This window comes from Orycteropus afer, unplaced genomic scaffold, assembly GCF_000298275.1.
Source record: "Orycteropus afer afer isolate SDZICR_OR568_19922 unplaced genomic scaffold, OryAfe1.0 scaffold00042, whole genome shotgun sequence".
Classification (NCBI taxonomy): domain Eukaryota; kingdom Metazoa; phylum Chordata; class Mammalia; order Tubulidentata; family Orycteropodidae; genus Orycteropus; species Orycteropus afer.
Window position 1 is genome coordinate 1,209,305 of NW_006921629.1, and position 13,206 is coordinate 1,222,510.

Below are 13,206 nucleotides of genomic sequence, written 5' to 3' on the forward strand. Positions count from 1 at the left end.
TGGCAGTATGGATTACATCTCAATATAAAGAAAACAATAATCCTCACAACTGGACCAATAAGCAGCATCACAATAAATGGAGAAAAGATTGAAATTGTCAAAGACTTCACATTGCTTGGTTCTACAATCAACACCAGTGGAAGCAGCAGTCAGGACATCAGATGACATGTAACACTGGGCAAATCGGCTGCAAAGGACCTCTTTCAAGTGCTGAAGAGCAAATATGTCTCCTTGAGGACTAAGTTGTGCCTGACATAATCCATGGTATTTTCAATTGCCTCATATGCATGTGAGAGTTGGACAATGAATAAGGAAGACCAAAGAAGAGTTGATGCTTTTGAGTTGTGGTGCTGGTGAAGATTGCTGAAAATACCATGGACTGCTAAACTAGCTAACAAATCTGTCCTGGAGGAAGTGCAGCTGGAATGCTTCTTGGAAGCAAGAATGGCCAGACTTTGTCTCACATACTTTGGTCATGTTGTCAGAAGGGACCATTCCCTGGAGAAGAATGTCATGCTTGGTAAGGTGGAGGGTCAATGAAAGAGAGGAAGTCCCTCAATGAGATGGAATGACACAGTGGCAGTGGCGATAGGCACAAGTATAGAAAGGATCATGGAGTTGGCGCAGGACCAGGCAGTGTTTCGTTCTGCTGTACATAGGGTCGCTGAGTCAGAGACGACTTGACGGCACCTAACAACGACAACATTCTCGATATGAAACCTTAATCTAACCATCTGATCAATGGTCATCAATTCTCCCCCTGATTTTCCAACTCTTTCAGTGTCTGCATGACTCTAGGTTGGAAGATTAATTGGAGGGGGATAGAATGCAGGAAGACAGATCAATTAGAAGGCAGATGCAATAGATTATCAACGAGATTGTGGGCAGGGTTTGGAGGCAATAAGAAAAGAAACAGGGGAAGGGCTGTTGCTAAACAAGTAACTAAGGTTATTGGGATCTGGGAATCTGATATTGGGGACTGCAGCCATGGTGGTGGAATGGCTAATTGGGTCCTGCCTCGCTCTCCCAAATACTCAGAAGAGCCTATCTCAGTGGAAAAGACAAGGGTCATTTCCCAATCTCATTCCTCCAAAACATGAGCCCCATCCTCTGAAGCTGTGCTTGTCCCTCACCACCCACCTTCCACTCCCAGATTTTCAATTTCCTTAAAGAAAACACCAAAAATCAGATTTTGTACAAAAATATATATTTGGTTTGATAATTATATAATACTATTCATTTCCAAATAATATTTTTAACAATGCTTTGGGATTTAAAACCAAAAGTCTTTTCACTAATGATCCTTGCAAGGACCCTCACAACATCCCGGGGATGGAATCAAAATTCACATAGGGAAAGCATTTTAAAGAAGATAAAGTTAAAATATCAATAACTTAAATAATATTAAAATTACTTAAGACATCATATTTCATATCAATAAACAAAGTTCATATTCTATGAAATGATAATAAAATAATATCGGAGGGCATCTAAGGAAAGCTAGAGGAAAATAATTTAGTTGGAGTTTCTTGGGTTGTGGAGTAAGGCGTTGTCGTCCGAGTTTTTTTGTCAAGGAATGCAATGGAATCCTGGACCCACTTCTGCTTGGGGTCAGCACAGAGCTCCTTGGCCAGTACAGTCTTGAAGCTGTGGAGGAGAGAGGCCAGAGTTAGATGAAGTTCTTTTGTGATTTCAGCCTAGGATGGCAGCCCATCCTACCTAAGGGGTTTCTATAGGGAACTGGAGGAGGAGGGGACTTGGAGAAGTTCCCAGGTGAAGCTCTCCTGACTTCAGGCTAAAGAACTTGGGATGGTCAGAATAAACACCCCAGATGGGGAGCGATGTCAATTGGGAGCCACTTTTCCCCCTCTTCATCTCAGTTTTCACATTGGGAACTTTTAAATGTTGTATTAGATGATATAACACTCTGACCCTAAGACTAAGTTTATGAATATTGTCCCTTTCTCCTTGAGGAAGAACTTTGGACCAACTCACATCACAGCTTCTTTGGGACACTTGCTGTTGGTGATTCTTTTGTAGTGTGCCAGCCTCTGCACAGGAACCTTCTTATTGACGAATGTGTAGCAACAGGTGACCGGGGAACTAATTGCATCTGGAAATAAAACCATAAAGAAAAGGTATTTTAGGATGATTCTTTTGGCTTTAGAGTAGAAAAGAGTAGTTAAGGGAAGATAAAGAGAAGGCAACAGAGGTAAAGAGTAGAGGTTGTTTCGTTGTTAGTTGCTATCGACTCAGTACCAACTCATGTTTACTCTGTGTGTGCACAGTAGAACTGTGCTCCAGAGGGGTTTCAAGGCCGTAACTTTTCAGAAGCAGATTGCCAGGCCTTTCTTCTGAGGTGCTTCTGGGTAGGTTCAAACTGCCAACTTTTTGGCTTCTACTTGAGTGCTACTCAGGGACTCCAGAGAAGAGGCAGAACCCAATAAATTCTGATACTCCTCATATAACCCAGTGCTAGAATGTGATCTTTGACACCTTGACTCTGTTTTTTATCCTGTAAAATGGTTATATATATATAAACTCACTGCCGTGGAGTCGAATCTGACTCATAGCGACCCCTCCTTGGGTTTCTGAGGCGGTATCTCTATGGAAGTAGATTGCTCAACCTTCCTTCCGAGGAGTGGCTGATGGGTTTCAACCACCAGCCTTCTAGTTAACAGTCAAATGCCTTAAGCACTACACCACCAGAGCTCCCATAAAATGGTTATAGGACATTGGTAAAGAATAGAATGAAGGGGTAAGAAGGCTATTAAAACTAGATAGTTGCTGGGAGTGCTGATAGGAGGGGCTAATCATCCAAATTATTGGCCAGGGAAGAGGAACTCAGGGGTCCTGGATATATGTCCCCTTTCAGGCTCTGAGCAATCCTCTGCCTGGTGGTGAGTTTCCCTGATACCCATTCCCTCTGCAAAGACACTCTCTCTGGAAACTGTACTGAATGAAGTGCAGTGAAGATCCTGGGCCTCTTTCTCTGCCCTCTACCTTCTGGGAAGGAGCTGGACCAGTAACTGAACCAAGGGTCTGCTTCTAGAGCTACATTTTGAGTCCACAGCTGGAGTTCTAGTTTGGCTCTGCCCATGAACAGCTGTGTGACCAACATCATTTCTTGACCTCCTCTGAGTTTCCCTATCTTGAAAAAGCAGATGTTAAATTGAGATACTGGGTACCCCTTCTGCTCTGATGGTCCATGATAACTCAGAATGGGGTGATGTGCTTCAAAGGGAAGTAGGGGGGGGGCTTACCTGGCTGAGCAAGCACCTGGGTGCTGAAGGTGGCTGCTGTGAGCAGGAGGCAGAGGAGCGTTACGGAGACCTTCATGTTGGAGGGCGAGGAGGTGAGCGTCAGTGAGAGTTGGCAGCTCCTGGGTTGCTCTCAGCCTCTCTGCTCTTCCAGCTGCTCTGGCTGCTCTGGCTGCTTTTTCCACCTTTTATTGAATGCCAAGAGGGTGGAGCTGCTAGAGGGGCCCTGGCTAAGGACAGCATCCTCCTCAATGAATGACGAAGTGGAAAGGAAAATCTGCTGAGCAAGTGCAGCGCATTGGGAAGGTTTCCAGGAAGTAGGAGGAGGAAGCAGTGGGCACTTTTGCCATGTGATGTGGAGACCAAAATAAGTGGAGGGGATGGGGTGCACTTATGCTCAGACTCACCACAGACGGGATCCCAATAGGCTATTCTGGGGATTCCGCTTTCTCTGAAGTGAAAACACTGCAGAAACGGAAGGAAACAATGTCACAAGGAAGAGGAAAGCATAGCAGGGCTTGTCCCCAGGCTGCCTTCAGACCACAGTCCAAAAGGACTACTAGTTGGGAAGGGGTGTTAGATGGGCTCTCAAATGGTGCCTGAAATCTATGTGTTCTTTAAAATGCAAAGATGGTAGTGAATTTAGCAATTTCACAATAGAAGCAGGACTATAGGATGTTGTAATCATAGAACTGAATCCTAAGAATCATTGGACTTAAGACTTGGAAGAAGCCACAGAGATCACATAGTAAGACAAAACACTTTTTCGTGTAATACCCTTATGGTGCTTACTCTGTGCCAGGAATATTCTGAGCATTTTGCAAATAATAAGTCTTTAAATCCCCTAACTGTATCTGGTAAGCATTGTTTATTCCCAGTTTAAAGATGAGGTAGCTGAGGCACAGAGGGGCTAAGGAACCTGCCCAAGGTCCTCCAGTAAGTGGTTGAGTGGAAATCAGGCAGTTTAGCAACAAAGATGATGCTGTTCACCACTATGAAATGCTTCTGCAATGAAACTTGCATGACTTTTCCAATTAGCTGCCTAGTCATGTATCTGGGTCCTCTTCTCTCCTTAACATACTTCAACTGAGCAGATCCCTAAAGAGAAGTAGATAAGCATTCTTGGGCATTAAGTCACTGTGAGTCTGGGACTTGTGGTTAGCTCCACAGGCAGCATCGGACAAGAAGTGTGTCCCTTGCTATGGCGGCTGCTCTTCCAGCTTCCTTCTTGTTCCCCAAGGAGGATGACTGAGCACAGGAATATTTTGGGGATTAGAATGCCTGGCTTTATTTAGTGGTTCTTCCTTAGATTTCTTCTGAAACCACAGAACGATACTAATAAAAACTAAAAGACCTTAGAATTCATTTCAGTCAACTCTTTTCTTTTACAAATATAATAACTGTTTCCTTGAGGCATGTTAGTGGCTGAGCCAAGCCTAGAATCCAGGTCTCTTGACTCCTAGCCCAGTGAATCTTCTAGCATACCACACTGTATCTTTCCTCTCAACCTTGATTTACACTTGTCCCAATGGGAAGGGAAGGATCTAATGACTTTTCTTCCTTAAAGAGTCACTAAGCCAATGTGTGTGAAATGCATGGAGCTTCTTGGAAGAAAACACTTGGCAATCATACTTGTAATGAGAAATGGGTTTATATTAAACAAATGACTGTGCCTGGTTCATAGTAAGTGGTCAACAATGCCCAAGGAAATTCACAGTTGACACTATGAGTTTTTACCAGGAGTCAGGCATCATGCTGATATGCTTCCAGCATAGTCTCATTAGTGCTCCAAACAACCCAACTTTCCTTAGGTTGAAACTTACATTAAATAACTCATCCAGAATTTCATAGGTATAGTAGACAGGTCTGACAACCCACCTAAGACACTGACTCCAGAATCCATGCTCCCAAGCACCAGCCTTAATGTTTGCTGGTTGTTGTTGTTGTTGTTGTTATGTGCCGTCGAGTCGGCCCCGACTCATAGCAACCCCTCCTTGGGTTTCCGAGGCAGTATCACTACGGAAGTAGGATTGCCCAAACTTCCTTCCGAGGAGTGGCTGGTGGGTTTGAACCGTCAGCCTTCTGGTTAGCAGTCAAGTGCCTTAGCCACTATGCTACCAGAGCTCCCATGTTTGCTGGTAGACACTGGTTTTCTAGAAAACTCAAGAGCAGAGAATCTATGGAGAGTCTGTTCCAAACTCTTGTGTAGAAGTACAAAAAGTTACAAAAAGGCAGAATGAAGAGTGAACAAAGCAATTTTGTTTGTACCGCTTTACTTGTACCAGTCTCAGAGTCTTAATTTTATTTAGCCTGAATTTAGCAATTTCATATTTTGCTATTTAATGTGCTTTTTGTTGTTCTTAGTTGCTGTTGAGTCAATGCCAACTCACATGTGACCCCATGTAGGCAAAGTAGAATTGCTCCACAGGCTTTTCAAGGGTGTGGTCTTTCAGAAACAATTCTAACTTCCAAGGCCCTTCTGGGTGGTTCAAACCACCAACTTTTCAGCTGGTAGTGAAGCACTTAACAATGTGTGCCATTCAGAGACTTGCTATTTAAAAGCAAAATAAGAAGAAAGATAGTCTTTATTATGTTAAGGAAGTACCCTTCCATTTCTGGTTTGCTGAGATATTTTATTATGGATGAATGTTGAATTGATTTGAATGATTTCTCTTTATTTATTGATATGATTTTTTTCTTATTTATTCTGTTAGTACGAAACCCCTTGTGTTTGGCTCACCGCTTTGCCCATGACTCAACTGATTCTTACTGAGTGAATAAAAACTTTCCAGGAATGGAGACTGTGCAACTGCTTGAAATAATTTCTTCCTAGACCATCTGATCTTGACTTCCAAGAAGCTCTTCCTCTCTAATCTATTCATGTGCCCTTGTCCATAGACTTGAAGGATTGTGTTCCACTTCCCTGTGGAATCCTTAGGTTTCCGTTAAGGATAGAATTGTGTCCTCAAAAAATCTGTGTTGTAAATCCTAACCCCTGTATCTGTGGTTATAATCCCATTAAGGAATGGGTTGTCTTTGTTAATAAGACAGGATTAGTATAGGGTGTGTCTTAAATCAATCTCTTTTGAACTGTAAAAGAGATTAATTAAACAAGCAAGTGAGAGAAACAGAGATAGGGGAATATAGAGGCTAAGACACGTGGAGATCTCCAAGGAGCCATGAAATAGAAACTGAAGAGACAAAGGACTTTCCCTTAGAGCCCAAAGAGAAAGCAAACCTTCCTCTAGAACCAGTACCCTGAATGTGGACTACTAGCCTCTTAAACTGTGGAAAAATAAATTTCTGTTTGTTAAAACCATTCACTTGTGGCATTTCTGATACAGTAACACTAGGTAACTAAGACAGTTCCCAATCACTCCTGTCCAATCACTCCTTGGGCTTTCTCCAGCTTAACTGTGTGAAGATCTTTAAACTGCTATTTTTTGATTCCATAATGCTATGTTCACTCAGAATACTGGGATCCTTGAACCAAAGGACCTACCAAAATTCCCAAGGGAGATGAACTGGCCTGTGGTCACATGGAAATACTTCCCAGCTTTTCTGAGTGTTTGAACATGCGTCTCTACTTCAGGGAGAAAGCATAATGTTTGGAAAGTGATCTGGTGACTACAAGTGTCAGACAATAGGCACATCACGAGAGAAAGGGTGTGAAGCAGAGGCAAAAGTCCTCTAGAAGATGATATGGCCTCCCTCCTACTATATCCTGTTGAGGAGAGCTGCTCTCCAAGCTGGAAGGTTGGATACAGAGTGAGAGGAAAGGGTGGAAATTCCCGTTCTGAGGCAGTTTTGGAAGTTCCCAGATCATGTGGAGAAGAAAGCATTTGGCAGAAGCCTGCATTCCACTTGCTGAGCCTGAGCCAGGAGCCTCATATGGGGCTGTGCTGGGAACACTCAACACAATGCCTGTGCTGAGGTGCCTGCCTGGGGATGTACAAAAGAAAGGCCTCAAGACGGGGGCATGGGGAATGAAGGTCAAGGTTTTGCTGTTCCCCAGAACCCGCAGCTTCTCTGGGTCCCTCTCTCCATCAACCCACAGATGAGGAATGGAAAAGTTCCTTCTGGTGAATAATGCTCCTTTCCTTCCGCCCTTTGGGCTGACCCCAGCACCAGGATCCTCCGCATGTACCTTTGTCATCATTCAGCCTCCCACTCAATGTCAGGGGTGAGGGAAAGAGGAATTGAAAGTGAACTTTCTAGAAAGATCAGAAGCCAGGGCCCAACCTCTTCCTCAGCTTGCTTCCGAGTTACAAGCCCTTTGGTGGCTCCCATAGTTCTCGTGTTTCCCCTCTCCATTTGGCAGCAGGGCCCCTCTAGCCCTACAGTGGGTTGCAGATGGGATCATTGGAATCCACAGGATTTTGATGGGCTGATCTTTGGAGGCAGATCACCAGGCCTTTCTTCCTAGTCCAACTAGTGTGGAAGCTCCCCTCATTCCTTTCCAGCATCATAGCAACATAGGAGCTCCACTGACAGGTGGTGGCTGGGTCTGAGATATAGTGGCTGGGAATCGAACCCAGGTCTCCCATATGGAAGGTGAGAATTTTACCACTGAACCACCACAGCCTTCACAACCCTGTTAGAACAAACTTAAAAGGGCTTAGAGTCGAAAAAACTAGTCAGATGTGGAAGACAGTGAGCACCTCCTTTTGTCTTCACAGAGTTCTTTTCTGTGGCTCTTGGGGAGGCTTCTAGAACTTCTTGGAGCTGTCTTTCACATTTATGATACACATTTTTCCGGAGAAAGGACTCATAGCTTCTATCAAATTAGCCAAGATATCCAAGGCTCCTCAGTGGTTAAATGCCATTGGCCCTATCAGAAACAGAGAGTCCTGGGCCCCACCCCAGTTTTGCTGAATCACAATCTATGCACATATATATTTTAAATGTAAAGCTCTATTTTTCTAAGCTCTGTACTAGGGGACTAAGGAGCTCTGGTGGTATAGTGGTTAAGGCCTACCAGCTGCTCCGTGGAAGAAAGATGGGGCAATCAGCTAATGTAAAGATTTACAGGGTTACCAGGAGTGGGAGGGGAGGGGAAGAAACACTGCAAAAAAAAAAAAAAAAAAATTAAACACCACTATTAACAATTGAGGAGCTCTGGTAGCATAGTGGCTAAAGCACTTGACTGCTAACCAGAAGGCTGGCAGTTCAAACCCACCAGCCACTCCTCGGAAGGAAGGTTGGGCAATCCTACTTCCGTAGTGATACTGCCTCAGAAACCCAAGGAGGGGTCGCTATGAGTCGGGGCTGACTCCATGGCACATAACAACAACAACAACAATTAACAATTGGGGGGAAAAAAAAAAAGATTTACAGCCTTTGAAACCCAATGGGGGTTGTTATGGGTTGGAATCAACTTGATGGCAGTGAGTTTTGGTTTAAGCTAAAGTGAGGAAGCGCTAGTGGTGTAGTGGTTAAAGTATTCAGCTGCTAATCAAAAGATCGGGAGCTCTGGTAGCATAGTGGCTAAGGCACTTGACTGCTAACCAGAAGGCTGGTGGTTCAAACCCACCAGCCACTCCTCGGAAGGAAGATGGGGCAATCTACTTCCGTAGTGATACTGCCTCGGAAACCCAAGGAGGGGTCGCTATGAGTCGGGTCTGACTCGATGGCACATAACAACAACAACAATAACAATCAAAAGATCTACAGTTCAAACCCACCAGCTGCTCAGTGGCAGAAAGATGAGGCAATGTGCTGCCATAAAGATTTACAGCCTTGGAAACCCTATGGGGCAGTTCTACTCTGTCCAGTAGGGCACTATGAGTCATAATCTAGTCAATGACAGTGGATATGGTTTGGGGTTAAGCTAAAGTGATTGGTACACCTTTGTTGAAGGAATGAATATCTACTAAGAAAAATGAGGTAACTTGGGAAATATTAAACTGGAGCATGAATTACTTTGTGAGAATCTCTTAAAACTATGGAGTGAGCTCTGAGTCTCTAGTGATTCGATTGGTCATTGGTTGAGAGGAAGGAACACTAGTGGCACAACAGTTAAGTGTTTGACTTCTAACTGAAAGATTAGTAGTTCAAACCCACCCAGTAGCTCAGGGAAGAAAGACACCTGGCAATCTGCTCTTGTAAAGACTACAGCATAGAAAACCCTATCTATGGGGCATTCTACTCTGTCACCTGGGTTGCTATGAGTCAAAATCGATTTGATGGCTGCTAACAACAAGCTAAAATGTAGGGCATGGGAAGTAAGGACAGCCCTGGCTGGGCTGGGAATGCTAACAGGAATAAGCAGAAAAGAGGAAAAGAAACATGGGAGAAGGGAAAAGTGCAAGAAGGAGAGAAAGATGAGATAGTCTGGAATAGTGCAAAGAGTCCCAGAGAATGTCAAAACACTCGGGCCAGACACCTGGGTCTGCTGCTGTCTACCTGTGTGGCCTTAAACAAGTCACTTAACCTCTCTGGTCCACTTCTATAAAAAGTGGTTAGTAGCATAGTTGTTTCTATGTCATGAGACTTGTATGAAGTAACAAGCAAAGGTGCTTTGTAAGCAACGCATAAAGAGCTGTGTCACTCTAAGGATGGATGAGCCATCGTCTCAGGGCACATGGCCAGTCCCAGACAGCACATGTGTACTCCTGACCCCCAGCCCAAGTCTCCACTCTTATTTCCTGTTATGTAAATTTATTGGGCATCTTTATTATATACTCATAATGAAGTTTAGATTCCCTAAGCTTTTCTCATTCTTGTTCTCCCTTCTGCCTGTGTATAGGGGGAGCCTTTGGGGGCTGACAAAAAAACTGAGGGGTTAAGAGGGCAATGCCAAAATCAAATTCAGACCTCAGATCCTCATATGGCAGTTAGCTCTCCCTGGAAAAGCGCGCGGGCGAGCAGCCGGGGGCCCAGGGGCCCGCAGCCCCCGGCCGCCTCACTTCCTCCCTCTCTCTAACTCACTCCACTCCTCTCCCTTCCCTTTCCCCACATCCCAACAGAGGCCCATAAGATCTTGCACTATCAGGCTCTTATCTGTTTCATTCCCTCATTTTACCCCTAGCATCATCTTCTGCTTCTAGAACTTGCCACATTTCAGGGATGTCCAGGCCTTCTGATTAGCAGTCAAATGCCTTAGGCACCATGCTACCAGAGCTCCTTTTTTTCTTTGTTTTTTTTTTTTGGCATCCTGGCACCTGGTGTAGAACCTTTCATATAGTAGGTTTTCAAACTACTGTTAATTATTAACACTCCAAGAATCTCAAACTCTTTCCCCCAGGTATTTGAATTGTGGGCTGACTTAATACCAAAAAAAAAAAAAACCCTCAAACTCACTGCCATTGAGTTGTTTCCCACCCATAGCAAACCCCCATGGGTTTCCAAGGCTGTAAATCTGCCTCATCTTTCTTCGCAGAGCAGCTGGTGGGTTCAAACCATCAACCTTTTGGTTAGCAGCCAAATGTCTCAACCACTAGAGCTCCTTGGCTTAATATCAGATAAACAAATTAATAGAGAAGAGGATCAAGACTTTTAGTTTCCTGAGTTCCCCAGTTCTACAATTTGGGGGAGAGATATTGGCAGGTCTGGGGTGGGGCAGTGGGAAAGGGGATCCACTAGCAGAGGGAATGAATTTCGGGGGCCACGTGGGCCATGGGTCCTTCTTTAGGGATGATCTGTTTTCCTCTCTTGGTTGCAAAATGTTGCATGCTAAAAAAGGGGAACTTCAGTAGCCAAAAAAAAAAAAAACTCCTTTGTTAATAGTTTCAGATGGCAAGCCGGTGGAGCCCCAGCTTGCAAAAGCCCCATTCAAGAGCTCCTGCCTTCATTGTACATTAGAGTCCGGAGAAAGAGCCTGAGAAACAATGCAGATGGTGTTTTTCTAGTCTGTGGGGAGGTGGGAGAAATGGTTTTGCAAAGCACATACATGTCTTCTGACTTCATTGGAAGGACTTAAAAACAAAGCACTGTCAAATAACTCTGCAACTTAACTTATTGCAAAAATACAGACAGGAAAGTGAGAGGAAAATGTATATGCATATTGTTCTCCTTAGAATTGTTTATCAAACTCAATGCCATCGAGTTGATTCAACTCATAGTGACATCTCCTTGGGTTTTCATAGTGGGCTGGAAATAACAGGCATACAAATGGTAGACATCTGTGAAAGCAGAGCCTTTGTTTGTCTTATTCACTACTGCACCCCTAACATTAGCACCTACCAGTACCGGGTGCCATGGAGTTGACACCAACTGATAGTAACTCCATGTGTGTCAGAGTAGAAGTGTGCTTCATAGGGTTCTCAGTGGCTGCTCGGCTTTTCTTCTGAGGTGCCTGTGGGTGGACACGAACCTCCAACCTTTCAGTTAGCAGCCAAGCATGTTAACTTTTTGCACCACCCAGGAACTCCTTTACCTAGCACTAGGTGCTCAATAAATATATGATGAATGAATGAATTATGGAAAATATCAAAACTGGATGGTGCCGTAGAAATCTTAGATTTGAAAATGCCTGCTCGGCTTAATTTAAAAATGGGGAAAATAAAGTTGTCAGGTTTATAGACAGTGTTCATGTCAGTGCTGAGATGAAGGTCCTTGTACTCCTAAACCAATGCAGATAAGCTGTGTGTGTATGTGTGTTTGTGTGTGTGTGTGTGGGTGTGTTGTGGGGAGGAGGGTCTTGGATGTAAGTGCCTGGTGACACACAGATCTTAGCATTTCCTGGCAAGAATCTGCCAGCTACTTTTTGTCGAGGAGAAACATCTCTTTGGAGAAATCTTACTGAGACAGTACCGAAACCAAAAACTATACTCACTGCTATTGAGTCGATTTTGACTCATAGCAATCCCCATTGGGTCTCCAAGGCTGTAAATCTTTATGGAAGCAGATTGCCTTAACTTTCTTCCATGGAGCCACTGGAGGATTTGAAACACCAACTATTATGCCTTAACCACTACATCACCGGAGCTCCTTGAGTTAGCTCTTTGCTAACCAAAAGGTTGATGGTTGGAACACACCAGCTGCTCTGTGAAGAAAGATGAGGCAGATTTACAGCACAGGTAAGTGGTAATTACAGGTAGGTACTCCTTGATGGCTGAAAAGAAAAACCTTTGGTGGCCATAAAGAAAAAGCATTCCTTCCTAACACCCCTTGTCATACAGAACTGGAAGCAAGAGAGGAAATGGACACATTGGCTTAAGGACAAGAGGCCAACTAAGAGGAGAAGAAGTGAGGACCTGTTCTTTGGCATCCAGAATTATTAGATACTCTGAAAGCCTGAGGAGCTTCCCCCAGATCAGAATAATGGCTCAAGTTCAATGCCAGTACTGAGAAGTCAATGGGTGAAGATGGTGAGAGCTGAGATTGGAAGGAGTTCTGGCCATGCCACATCGATGCAGTAGTCACCCTTAGAAAGCAATGGCCAGACCTATGCATGTAAACTGAAGACACATCAGACTTGGGAGCTCAGAAACGGGTGGCACTGTGGCTGCGGTTTGAGGAGACACCATTGGAGCAAGGGATGGGAATGATTGGATGGTGGGGGGTCTGTTATCCACAGTTACCGCTAGGCGAAGTATCAGAGCAGTAGCAACCAAGACCCCTGGCCACTGATGGGTGGGTCACATTGTCCAGTTCTCACTTTGCTGGAAACTGAGCAACAGGACATATTTCACTAGTTCCCCAGCTTTCTTGGGCACTGTAAGGACATTGAGTGGGGGACTTTGGGCATGAACTATTAGATTTCCCCCTAATCTGGGCAAATTGGGGTTCTAGTGATTAATTGAATAAAATAAAAGATATGGGACATTTGTACACTGATATGACAAAAAGAACTGTATCAGTCTCTCTCTTACACTCACACATATTCATATGTGTGGGCAGTTTATAGGTCCAGCATACCCCACTTGCCTACTTTCCTCTCCCCACTGCCAATACAGTTGGGATGTACTTATATTCCAAAATTATAACATTAGCCTAGTCGTTA

At 44.2% G+C, this 13,206-nt stretch overlaps 1 protein-coding gene across 1 annotated transcript; it reads right to left on the minus strand.

The window, feature by feature from the left end:
• Positions 1–1,490: 1,490 nt before the first annotated feature.
• On the minus strand, positions 1,491–3,339 carry LOC103194173 (C-C motif chemokine 2-like). The gene is made up of 3 exons (XM_007937543.1): positions 3,264–3,339; positions 1,996–2,113; positions 1,491–1,647 (listed from the first exon to the last, which is right to left on the minus strand). The coding sequence occupies exons 1-3, from the start codon at positions 3,337–3,339 to the stop codon at positions 1,491–1,493; spliced, it is 351 nt and encodes a 116-aa protein (XP_007935734.1).
• Between the last annotated feature and the right edge of the window lie 9,867 nt (positions 3,340–13,206).

Coding starts and splice junctions, on each gene's coding strand:
- LOC103194173 (XM_007937543.1), bottom strand. CDS start 3,339: ATGAAGGTCTCCGTAACGCTCCTCTGCCTCCTGCTCACAGCAGCCACC. Junction 2,114..3,263: donor CCAGGTGCTTGCTCAGCCAG/GTAAGCCCCCCC, acceptor TTTTATTTCCAG/ATGCAATTAGTTCCCCGGTC. Junction 1,648..1,995: donor TGTCCCAAAGAAGCTGTGAT/GTGAGTTGGTCC, acceptor TCTCCTCCACAG/CTTCAAGACTGTACTGGCCA.